The 13,570-nt window shown below is 38.7% G+C and overlaps 1 protein-coding gene across 3 annotated transcripts in view; it reads right to left on the bottom strand.

Moving 5' to 3' along the window:
- Positions 1–13,570, bottom strand: part of JMJD1C (jumonji domain containing 1C) — a 158,370-nt gene that overhangs the window by 127,372 nt on the left and 17,428 nt on the right. Inside the window, exon 1 of one of the 3 annotated variants that reach the window (XM_021535508.3) lies at positions 13,134–13,424. The exons of the other annotated variants lie outside the window; for them this stretch is intronic. Coding sequence (XP_021391183.2) covers positions 13,134–13,193 — 60 coding nt within the window. The 5' untranslated portion in view covers positions 13,194–13,424. Of the gene's footprint in view, positions 1–13,133; positions 13,425–13,570 lie in introns of those variants that run through there. 3 annotated transcript variants of the gene reach the window in all.

The following is a 13,570-nucleotide window of genomic DNA, read 5'->3' as shown; positions in this document are numbered from 1 at the left end:
TTACTCTGATGTTTCAAGTCTACCTTCCCAAACAGCATTCAATACTTGACAGAAATAAAGGCATGAATGCAACTACTAAGTTATCCCATTGGCAACAATGAATACTGCATTTGAAGGTTTGCCTGGCTTGTGTTTGTGCATAGCTCAAGCCTGACAAGCAGTATAGACAAATTCCAAGTCTTTAATTCTTACAGATGTCCAACTAAATATTTAAATTTCCCTTCTACCTGCAAGACAAAGCACTGAAGAACTAACAAAAACAATGCTCTATAGAGAAGGGACTGTGCTCATTTTATTTTATTTAGTTCTAAGTTTATACTACCATACATTGAAAAATTACTTTGTCATCACCTGACAGCAAAGACTTCAGGAAGCATGAACAAATTTCATGAAATCTTCAATTTTGATTTGTAACTACATATCCTGAAGTCTCTCATGATGTTTCAATAGTAAAACTTGAGTTTCTACAACATTCTCACACTGGAAATTAAAATTATCAAGAAAATTTGTGGCAGTGCAATTGTGAACCACATTACCTCGGTGCACATATGCAAAAAAAATCTCAGTAAATAAAGAAAATGTCAAAAAAAAATACATTCTCCACATCATATATATAAACTGCTTCAGGAATTTGATCTAGTTTCATTGTTTGTATTGAGTAACTGTAGCTTATAAGGGACACATCTTTCATATCACTCACTGCCTTCTTACTGTTTTGGGTCTTTAGAACTTTCCCCCCACCCCAGAATCAGAAGACAACTGTGCAGTTTCTTATGTTCCTAAATATACTTTCATTGTAGTACCCTGAATTCCCTAGGAGTTGCAAAATTGAGTTTCCTCCCATAACACATTCCAATATCTTACTACAATCCTAAGCTTCTTCCTCTCTTAGGCTGTGATCTTACCTCCACACCACTGTCCTGCAGCTTCATCCAGCCTGGACACTGGGGCTGTGACAGCACACACCAGGATTAAGAACATACATGACTGCACAACTGTTTTGTGACCAAATCAAAGCATCAGCTGCTGAGGTCCCTCTACCTTTGTATGCAAAGTGTTCATTTGGATTCTCATTCACTTACTAAACATCAGTTTTCATTGAATTCTCTATGTCTTTAGTTACATAGTTTCATGCACCATATATGGCACTGTAAATGGTCAAGGGACTCAAACATCACCAAGAAGGGGCAGAAAAACAAGGCAAAATTGTGGAAATGCTTAAGCTTCTATACCCCATCACAATTTTCTTTGCATCTGTCCTAATATCAGCCTGGAAGGAAAAAAAACCCATACAACATATAGCTGAAATAAACTTATTAAAGCAAACTGCTGGAGACCTTTGCCATTGAAGGACATGGGTATATGTGCCCACCAACACAGTCCTCCAAAACTACCTCTAAGAGAAGCTGATAGTGCTGGGGGAGAACGAGCAGGGATAGTGAATCTAAATGTTACAGAAAAGAGGAAATTCTTGTCTATCAAGACAGATGTGCACAGCAAACCAGATCCTTCAAGTACAGATGGTTTTTCCCAATGAAGTCTAGAAACTTTTCCAATTTTCTACTTTAATAATGGAGAGATGGAATGTTTCTTATTATACATAATAGTCTTAAAGCAGCAACACCAAACTATGTACACAACCTTACATCCAGTATCTACTACACTGATCAGTCCTTTCTTCAAACTGTGCTATTACAAATTGAAATGCCTGCAAAACTGGATAAAGAAAAGCGAACAATCTCACCATTACAAGTTTAAATGCTTTCTTTTACTATATAGCTATTTCTCAGGACAGTGTATCTACTACCTGCCTCCCATCTACCCATGTTAACATTTATAGAGCAGGAAATAATAGGGTTTCTCTGCATTCTTGACAATCTCTTGGCCAGACACCCATATACTTTTAGAAAGGAGACCTTGAAAATTATATTTCTGCCAACTGAAGGTGGAAAAAAACCCTTTTCTTCTCCTTAAGTGTATGACTATGGTACATATAATTAATCATTTTAAGGGGGATGCCTAAGCAACAGTAACATAAAAATACACTAGGAAAAGAAGCTCCTGGGTGGATGGATGACTGTACCTGGCAGGGGAGGCACAAACTCACTTCAAATACCCTTCTTTGAGAATAACTCAACCATCGTAAAATAGCAAAAATCTATACAAAGCCATACACATCAGCAGTATTTTGAGCGTCTTCTCCAATCTCTCACAGGCTCCTCTACCCAATAAAATTCAAGTCTGATTTTTCAAGGAGGCAAGAAGTCTTGCCAGCCAACAGCAACACTGATCCCACAAGGAATTTGAGCAATATCACATTCATCAGTGCTGTGGCACGTTGAGCTGACAGCTGCTGGGGGTCAGCTGGAACCAAGGGCCCCCGTGTGCTGCACCAACACTGGTGACAGAGGCATTTCCAAAGTGATCACAGCTGTTTTGACATACTGCCAAGAAAAAACGGAGCACAATAAAGGTAATGATTTAAACACTTTCTCAGAGAAGGAAAAAAACTCAACAACAATAAACCCCAAAATTCCAACTCCTACATATAGTAGTGGAGTTTTTAAGTCTTTCAAGAAAGAAAATAAAAGACATCTTGTAAAAGCTAAAACATCAAACAGCTAGCTGCTGCCAGGTCACCTCCATGTATATATATATACACACAAAACAAATCACTTCCTTCCCCCTTCAGACATAGCATCCTAAAACATTTTGAAATGGGTCAGTATATTGTCTGGGAAAGCCAGAGACTCAAAAAGTAAGGAGAAACAGCAAACCTGGTAACCTGGCAAGCTTCCTTCTGCAAAAGGAAACTAAGTAGGAATACTGTACCTGCCCAGCAGTACTAGGTACACAAATACTACAGAGCTTGTTGATTTATCTGTGCACAAACATATTTTCATACAACTGGCAAGTCAGGACCTGCAGTGTAATTTAGCCCTTCCACGAGACTGCCAAAATGGCAAGAGCCAGGCATCAAATTTCTTCCAACAATTAAATGGGCCAGACAGAAACTACCAATCAACTCTCTCCCAGAGAACAAAAAAAAACCGTAATAGCAATAGGTTTATGATGAAGAAATGGAATTTGCTATTAGAAGATAGCATTTTAAAGGCAGAACATCAATGCATTAATCTGCAAACTATTGTACCTAACAGCTGAAAGCAAAGTCTAAAAAGTGACTCTCCTGATTAATTTCATTTTCCTGCTGCTAAGAATCAACACCAGCATGCAACAGCAGTCAACAGGAAGAAAATATATCCCTACATGACCAGGAAAATATAGATTATTTCTTAATTTTCAAGGAATTAAACACACTTTGGAAAGCTCATGCTAGAAGATGGAGTAATCAAGCAGTAACGAGAAATAGGTTTTATATGTGAAAGGCAAGGATTATTTACATCAGGGAAGCAAGTTAAACCCACCATGCTTGAATGATATATTTCTGTAAAACTGCATATTCAAATGTTGTTTTGAAACTGGAAAGAATTGTATCATGTAGACATCATAGAAAAGGACTCAATATAGTAACACTATTTTCTTTTGAAAATGCTTGCCAACATTGAGAAGGTGAGAAAACACAGATCTACAAGTGGAGAACAATAAAAACAACTATAGTTTAAGGTTTATTAGGTTTTTTTACTCCCCTACCAATAGAACTTTGAAGATGTTTGCCACCAAATTTGTGAACAAAGCTGTCTTCTAGATAACCTCCAGGAAGCAGATAATAATTCCTTGTCAAAGTGAGTTTAAACTTCCTGAGTAACACAACAAAGAAGGCAACAACATAATTTTATTGCAGTAAAGAATATCCATTGCAGGCAGCTTTTTCAGGTACACTTATACTGAATTCACATTCTAGAATTATCTTCTAAAAATACATTAAATCATAAGGATGATTATGTTGTTTCAGTAAATCTACTTAAATATTGAAATAAAAATTTGTATCTGCTTCATCTCTGCCAAAAGCATTTACACCACATTATAATCACCCCAAAGTTATGCTAAAGTAGTAACTCCAGTTCCAGTTATTTGTAACTATGGATCCTACACATAACATATGTATGCATTCAAGCTGAGTTCAGGCAATTCTGCTCAGCAGCCTCCGTTAGGGGTCACACAAGCACTCTCCCTGCCCTCAGCTCCCAGGCTCAAGCACAGAAGGGTCAAGGCAACCCATATGGGCCCCATGGCAAATAAAACTGAGCTGCACAAGCAGAGGGCAAATTGCCGATCTACAAATACAGAACATTTCTAAGCACAATTGTTATATTAAGTAACAGCTTTTTGCTCAAGTATCCATGCATGCGACTCTTACTTAGCAGCTTGGTCGTGTAGGAGATGGAAGCTAAAAATGCATCTGAAAGATCAGAAAGGCAACTCTCACTGCATCTGTTCTCAGTGCTTCCATCAGCACATTGTTTGGTTAGCACATACACGAAGACCACGTAGCCTCTCTCCAACCCCTCACCACAGGGAACTCACCAAAATAAGCTATGAAGACAGTCTGAGACCCAGCTGAATAACTTCCAATATACAGTAGAGTATTTGTTGATATCATTCTTTGTTATGCCTCAATCTGTAATCCACTTTAGTAGTGTCTGCCAAAAACTACTCCTTCTACAACCAAGAGAAACAAAACTATTTAGGCTTTAAGCAAACAGATTCTGCTCCACACAAACCCAGCATTTCAAAAAAAAATCAGACTATATCACTCTGCTTCATCCTGACAAGCAAAAGGCAGACACTTCGGACTGAAGAAAGATAAGTTCAAACACAACTTGAGAAATCTTAAGTGTGATTGCTACTTGGTCAAAAAATAATGCTGTAACCACAAACATCTTGCTGTACAAGGTCTGATAAACAAAACCAGTGAGGCTGTGCCAGAAGTAGTGAGATTACCTGGGTATTTAACAGACACATAAGAGAAGTACACATTAGTTAAGCCAAGATCCACAACCAACACTGGGTTTTTCTCCTGACAGAATACAGGCCTCTCTAGAAGCAGCTGACCTACTCAAGGAATTACTCATTTGAGGGCCAGCAGGCTCAGAACACTTCTGTCTGGTTTATGAACCACAGGATCTGCCACAAAGAAGATTGGCTAATTTTTCAATCGCTCCACAACCATAAAATGTTGCAGATTTACAATCAACCATTCCCACACCTGGACTGCTTTGGACAAGGTTTTTGTCTCCCTGTTCATGTAACACTAACCTAACCCAGCTGCTTCTCAGAACATCTCTGTTTTCCACATACAATCAGGTAGAAGTATCCTCATATATTTATAAGTGGTTGTTTTTTCAAAACAGCCCATGTGAAACTCAGTAATCACTGACTGAATGACTGTCAAGCAACACAAAAGTGAATATATTTCAGAAACAAATGTTTTCTCACTTTGTTCACCATTGAAAAACCACCTTACATTTGCTTTTTTTGAAAAAGGCTGATGCACCAATGCAACCCTTGTGATCAGTATCACACATGCACATAACTGAATGCAAGCAATGAAGTTTATTTAGCCCTACCTGTGAGTGGCTTTGTAAGCTTAACAAAAAATAGATTTGCATTTGAAATGTGTCCTGATGGAAATCTTTCACTTTCTGGAACCCCACAACCTCTGCAGAAAATTACAGACTGAGACAGCCTGACTTTGTAACACTGACCTACAAGTCTCTACCAAAACCAAATCACAAATTACTCTGTTTTCTGACAAACGATGTTTCAGGCATCCTCATGTCAATGGATAACTACACCTACAGACTTTGCTACCGAAAGACAGCTCATAAAATTTTGTGAGCTGCTTAACCACAAAGACATGCAATAAGTGAACTATTTGAGTCTGTAAACCATACCACAGTTTTCCCTGGTTTTGCACCAAGCGAAAATTTGTTCAAAGGAGAGTTATTGCATTATCACCTAGTGTCCCCTGAGGAACAGCAAAGTACTGCAAATCAGAAATCTGTTGTTGTAGTGATACCAGTATCTGCAACACCAAGAGACTGAAACATTGTTCTGGCCATTAGATTACATTCTGTTACCCAGAACAATCTAGCAAAGTTTGCTATCAAGCTCCCTGTTGGATTGACAAAAGAACTGGTGAATCTTTCCCCAGTGAATTTTAATACTACAACTTAATATTAAACTGTTCTGCCTAGAAAATAAGAGGGGGGAGGAAAAGAGAAAAAAAGAATTATTGACATCCATCTGCCCATGAGATCAGACTCCTTATGCACTGTTGTTTTAATTTTCAATTGCCATGACTGCTAGAGAGAATTGGAGAGTACTGTAAAGATATTCAACCCTCTTGGAAGATATCCAATTTATGTGGTTAGCATGGTACAATGATGTGGAAACAGAAGATAATGTGGCCCACAGATCTTTGGCAGGCTTTAAAATATCATCTTTCATCATAAAATTACTCTTATTTTAAGTGGGTGATTGAAAGGTACTAATAAGGCATTTGGGTTGATGTCTACTGCTGTGAAGAGAATTGCTGCATTTCTAGAAGAATTTAAAGATTCCTGGCTCTTTTTAATAGTTTCTCAAAGTCCTCTATACCTAGCACAGCAGTTATCTACACATTGAGATCTGTCGGGGTAAGGCTAAAAAACAACTTGGATTAACCACCTGTTTTACTTCTCTGATACCACTCCTCATACTGGGGTTATAGCAGAGAACAAAGGAACAAAGTCTTGGTTACCAGTCAACTTTAAGGGAACCATAAAAAACCTGTTTTAGAAGCTACATGCAGAAATCTGTTTTAAAACCTGTAAAAACAAGAGGCATTTAAAGATCCTCCTCTCCTGAAAGAATAAGAAGGAAAACAAAGATCTTCAGCAAGGTATATTCTAACTTGAGTCACTTAGCTGCACAGTTACTGCTCAAGACAGCACTGCAAAATTGGTAAAACAGCAGGCATTTCTTTCCCTTTCTTTTTTATTAACCTATCTTCAGATCAGCTTCTTTTCCATCTCATCCCTATTACATGCAAAATGCATGAATATGAGTTTTCCCAGATTTCCTACCACCACAGGTTCCCCCAAACCACAACCCCTAAGTGAGGGAATACCATTAGCCTCACACTGCCTTGTCTGAAAGCTCACAAGAGCCCTGATATAGGTAGAGGACTGCTATAGGTAAAGGTAAAGCTAGAAAAGCAGATTACATTTTTTGCTACACATCAAAATCTGAGGTATGGAGAGCTGTTGTACCAATTAAAGCTGCTCAAAGTAAAAAAGCAGCTGCATGCCCTGTTGCTGAATGAAACTGGTTTAGGTTAGGACACAAGCCACAAGTTAATGCCCTGCAAATCAGTACTAAAGACTTTCTTGCAAGCAATAATAAATACACAGCAACTGCAGTACTGATGTTTGCAACATCTAAGCACATACAATAGCACATGAGTGCTTTCTTGGCCTTAGCCAATGCAAGATACAACCTGCAATTAAGAGATCTTTTATTCCTTTGTCCAGAATTCATAACATTGAAGGCCAATTGTCTCCCCTTAAAGCAAAGAGAATCCCTGATGGCAAAAAACTGATCATGAATGGTACCCATTAAAGGCATCAAATCACTGGTCACAAACCCCTTTCTACAGAATATCTTGATGTTTCTCCAAGTTCCAGTGATCTGGATTGGATATGCTGGATATTATAGATATTTGGATTCAAGTTAAACAGGCTTTCTGGGACAATCTGAATTCTTTCATTTGTATAGTCCTTTGAGATACCTTACCACAGAAGGCTCCCTAGCCTTCTGCATATGTTCCCTTAGAAATCTGCCTCTGAACTTAGAGCATCCTAATAAAAATATGGAGTTCTGCTCAGCAAGAGGAACAGTCTATAAAATCTCACTAAGTGGTTAGACCTTATTATTTTTTGTCTTTTTTAAGTGGCTTCCAAATGTTCTGACCATTGACAGCATTCAGTGTATCATCTACAGAATGCCTTAATGAAATTTAACTACTTTCAAATAGAGAAGCAAGGAAGTTTCACAGACATTTTGCTGCTTTCTTGGGGGTCACCAGTGATACAGATATCTCTTCTGAAGAGAAAATGCCAAACCAGCACACTGCCACACACCAGGCAGCTGTTTCTAGCTGCTCACATAAAACTACATGAAACACCACTCGCTGTAGCCACAGTTTATTGGAACAAACCTTCCCAATATAAGACACAACGAGTTCACTCCAACACTCTGCCCAAGCACTGCAGGACATACTGACAGCTTAAAGTGCCCTCTATGCCCTTGTGAAGCACATAAAGACCCCACACACAGTCCTTCATAGCTACTCTTAATGAAAACTTGCCAAACCTCTCATGCATAGCGCGTCCACCAGTATTTTGCATTGCTTCTGGGTATAAGAACAAAAATATTTTGAAATTTAAAAACCGAGCATCTTTCCACTTGAATTAGTTCTCAAAATGCAAATAAGCAACTACATCAGTCACCTGAACACTAACATGAAAGTTATGACCAACTGGTTCCGAAGTTCTCAAAAGTCTTCCCCTCACAAGTTGCTTTTAACATGTTCACTATAAAAATCTTCTAACTGAAATGACAACCTAAGCTTGTAGTGCTGTTGCTGTAACTGAAAACACAATGCCTTTTTTCTTTAAAGTCTGTTTGCAGGACAAGCTATGAATAGGCATTTCCAAAGTCTCACTGATGGCTCAATTATAGTTTATGCTGTCATGAATTTGGCACAACAATATCTCCCATTCACTGCTATGTGAAGAGTTCACGCCTTCTCTGTCCCCAGGTCTTGAAAGAGATTGCTTACCAGTAAAAGCAGTAGCAAAGCTGAAGCTAATCGAAACTGAAGAGATAACAGGCTAGCAGAGAGGTAATGAAAAAGAATGTACTAGCCAAACAGTTTTGGTACATTATTCAATCTGCAAAAAAAGAGAAAACCGTGGCAAAATAAAACATTTTCCAAGCTCCAGTTCAGAGTTCATTGTTGTCTTACTTGTTTCCAATGTACAAGCTATGAAAATTGTGGGTTTTTTTCAGCAACGTAGTGTCTCCTTAAATTATTCTTAGAACAAAACAAGATCACTTTACTAGACTCTCTTTTGTGAGGGGAAAAAAAAAAAAAAAACAAAAAACCAAACCAAAAAAACATAACCCAAGAGGTAGTCTCAAATTTTGAATTTGTGTTTGTGATTTACAAGTCTGAGATGAGGATTACACTGGAAATCCAGATTTCTTCCCTGAAACAGCCTTTTCTAAGTTACACAAATGATTTCTCTTCTTCCTGCCCTCTCCTCCCCCCACCATCTCTTGAGAACCGCCTGAAGGCAAATATAATTGGAACCTTGCACTGGCTGCAGACATGTCATGAACAAGAACATAATCCAGGGTCATCATCAGGCTAAAGGCAGCGCACTGCCCTGCCCTGCAAGGCGAGCAGTGTCTGCATGATAAGCGTGCCTACAGCCAAGGCGAGCCCAGCAGACCTGAGACGGGCAGCTCGCATTGTTCTCCAGCAAAATCTGTCCACACTGCCTGCAAAACATCCCCGAGAGCTGTGAAAGCAATTGCACCCATTCCCCCACTCCCCGTTAGGAGGAAAATCGTGATGTCCTAAGGATTGAGGGGGGAGGGAAGGCTGAAAGCAAGGATCTGCTTACAGACAGAGAGTATCATTAACTATTAATAACAAAAAGGCTGCAATGCAGACAGCTTGAAATCTGGTACAGCTTACTAAATCACAACTGCATTTGAGACCATTATACTACAGTACACCAGTAATAGCTCCACAGTTTCCTTTTAGTGAAAAAATTCATACATTTATATGAAGACCACACAGCACATGTTTCCAGCAATATTGTACTTTTAATGCTGATAGCTGTTTGAAAATTCAAAAGGATTTCTTCTAGTTAAACATTTTATTATAAAAGTAGGTCTTTCTAAAACAGGATGGTTTATGCCAAACAAATTACAGATGCTATTTAATAAAGCATAAGATCTGAGTGTGCAGTAACATTGGGGAGGGAGATGAAATGCACATCATGCATACCTAACAAAGTTGCTTCACTAGGAAGAAATTATGATTAAGTTTCCTCTGGGAAAAGCCCTGTGAAAGCCAGCCTCTTCTGCCAAGACAGAGCAATTTCTTTGCACCTCACTTCAGAAAAATGGCAATTAGTAAGCAGGTCATACTATAACTAATAGTAAGCAGAGATACCGAGTGCCAGTTGGGACTGGGAATGGTTTGCTTTGGTTTTTTTACTTTCAGTACCCAGGTGGCTTAGGTGGAACCCTCTATTCCCATAAACAAATAAATTTAGCTAATCCTACTTTTTCCCCATCCGAACAATTCAAAGAGTATTGATGTGACCTTTCGGGTGCACCCTTCCTTGGTGAAACACAGAGTAACTGCTGTTTTCCAGACTGACAGGAGGACAAAGGGCTAAAGGAAAACAGGGAAGAAGACCATCTGCAGGGCAAAAGGTTGGATCCCACTAGTGCTATTGTCAGAGTTTAGGATAGGCAATGCCAGGGTCTCAGAGCTGTGAGACGAGGAAAGAGCAAATTGGGATGAAAATGTCTGTGCTGAAGCAAAGTCAGGACACTCAGGAAGGGGAGATGCAGCCATTTTAGTGCTCAAATTCCCCTATTTTCCTCACCACATTCTTCCTGCAGTTGGTTCACAGCACTGGAGTTGTGCAGTCCTGTGCCCCTGCTGTCACCCCACTCAGGCTGCACAGAGCCACAAGGAGCTAAAGGAGCCCAGCCCTGGTGCTGGAACTCACCAGTTATGTGCTCTCCTTTCTCAGCCAAGGTGGCTCTTGTAGTTTGGAATGTGTTGTAGGAAAAGGATCTATTTGATCACAGCAGGTCCTGGTCTGTCAAGCCCCTCAAAGGCAGAAAGCTGCTCACGCAAATGGGTGTTTGATAAAGATGGAAAATTGCAAAGTAAATGACAATTAACAGAAGATTTTTTGTTACTTTCTTAAATTCACAAAATATTCAAAAATTTACAACATGGTTTCAAAGTAACCCATATAAGAAATATGTTGAAATATGAAGACACAGAAACAAATACATGTAGAGAATTCATTACAAGAGCCATACCAAAAAAAGTCAGGATGGACAGCCAATCAGGACAGCTGTACAACAAAAACTGCAGATAGTAGGAGAGTGGTCCACTTTGTAGAACAGAAGTAGATCAAGAAATACATTTGGAGTCACAACCACATCAAAAAGATACTAACAAGTGTGAGCTTGCTTCTTTCTGCCTTTTTTTTTTTTTTTTTTTTTTTGTGGATTTGAATGTAGAAATTCACTATCTCTGGGAATAAAAGTAAAAACTCTAGGGAAAAAGTAAATGTTAATAAATATATATAAAAAACAAACAAAACTCCAAACAAACTCCCACAAAAACCCCTTCTTTCTCAGGCTGAGAAACCACCACAGCTTACTATCTTTACTTTTTCCAGAAGAAAAACTGGCAACTTCTCCAAGTGCTTAAGATAGTATTATTTTTTCCCTTACACTTAGAGTTAAGCATGCTGGTATCATTCCCACTGAGTTTGGAACCCATCAGGAGCCCAAGGCCCAACTTTCAGAGACACATGAGACCAGAAGACATCAATGATTCACAGCACCTTGCCATAGCAAGCAACAGTGAATACCTACTCCTTCAAAGAAACTCTGAAGAACATCAGATCAAAAACAACAAAATAATTTTACCCGTTTTCTGAGATTGAAGCTAAAGTACTGGATCTATCTCAGAGGCTCACTTTTTTAGAAGCATGCCAAAAAAATGAAGGATGTAGAAGAGGAATGAAAATAGGCAGGAAATCCATTTAGTCCCATATAATCGAATTATTAACAAAGACAAAAATCTGACTAACTTGGAAAATATTACCAGGAAATTCTTCACAAAAAAAACACTACATAGAAAATTTTGAAGGTGCCCTAGTTGTGACTTTATCATAGTGGCCTACTACTTTTTCTTTTTTTTTTTATTCTCTGCCTACAATAATGAATAAATATTTCTTATCATCATTAAAATGTCTGCACAGTCAGCAGCTCCCAAGTCTTTTTACATAGATAGGTACTGAAGTTTCATAGAAACTTCTTTGGTATGTGATTCTCTTCTCCTTTGCTGTTTGTGAAGGCAAAGTATATTTGCATAACCCAAACAAATCATCTGCTGAGAAGACAGTGATAATGCTGTCTGTGCTGCCAGGATCTGAGACCTTCTCGCATGACAAAAACCTAATGCTACACCAGACAGCTTTTCATTAGCAGAATGCTAATACATTTATATCCCCAAGTAATTAATTATGCAGACTGGGCAACAGGAAGTTTCACAGCAAACATGTACATTCAATCTTCATGAAGTTTGAGCTCCAGTTTGGGGAAGACAGTGCCCAGATGAACTGAGGAACAGAGTTTCTTTCTAGAAGGCTGAAGAGTTCTTCCATTATTTCTCAGCTATTCTAAGCACAGCTGACTGAAAACCAAGCCAAGCATACTAGCAATGATCATGGATGATCTGCATCTTTCACAAAGCTTTGTACTTAAACAAACACAACACCTTATTCACTTGAAAATTCATCTGTTTTGCATTCAAAGCTTGCCTCTGGACAGCACTGGAGGATTCCAAGGTCTCATGGACTATTCAATCTGTTAAGGTTTCTGCTCAAGAACTAAATGCAAGAATCACAAAAATGTTAGACGATTTTGGTATCAGGTGGCAGAGCAGTGAGAGGGGAAATCACAGGACTTGAAATTCAGCCTGTTGTGCTTCTCAGCAGGAAATTCAATAGTATTTTAACAGCAACGATTAACCATTAACAAAGGACAATGGACTCACTACTAGGAACCTTCAAATCAAGCCTAAATGCCCTTTCTGGAAAATATGCTTGCATTAAATGTGCTTTGAAAACCCAACTAAACAATCAACAACAAAGCTTCATAGCATCACTTGTTCAAGAGATGATTCTTACTAGATTATCTAAATGGATTACTTTTATTGCCAAGAGTCTTGAACACAATGGCTCAGAATTCTGCTGTGCTATATACTGAACTGACAAGTAAATATTCATTTCTTATGTAAGAAACCTAGGTTTTTCTTTCTGTGATTAGGTTCATCAATAAACCAGAACAGGATTTACCAGCAATTTCCAAGTATACAGGATCTGCAGCTGCCTTGCATCTGGAGTGCAGCAATTCATTTGCCTAAGTAAACTCAAGAGTTTTGGTACTTAACTGGCAGTAGATTTATTTGCCCAGAGTGTAGCATTAGCAGAATCAACTCTGGAAGAAAGATGGGCAAAGATCAGCTAAGAAAACATTAGACACAAGTCGGTCAGAGTGATCTGTGAATGCAAACACAAGCAATACCTGAGCATTCAAACCTACAAGTTAGTGCAACCTAGGGCTTGTCAGGATTCTCAGCCAATGCACGACAACAGGTTAAACTGTGAGAAGGACTGACAGCGAATAAACTTATTATTTAGCACAGAATATCATGAATCACTTCACAGTTTTGTTTTAGAGGGTTCTCTTTCACACAAAATACTAAGCTGGCTTCTGTCCCAATGCTTAGCAG

This window comes from Lonchura striata, chromosome 7, assembly GCF_046129695.1.
Source record: "Lonchura striata isolate bLonStr1 chromosome 7, bLonStr1.mat, whole genome shotgun sequence".
Lineage (NCBI taxonomy): Eukaryota > Metazoa > Chordata > Aves > Passeriformes > Estrildidae > Lonchura > Lonchura striata.
The sequence above is the reverse complement of the archived record's forward strand: the minus strand, read 5'-3'. Positions and strand labels throughout refer to the sequence as shown.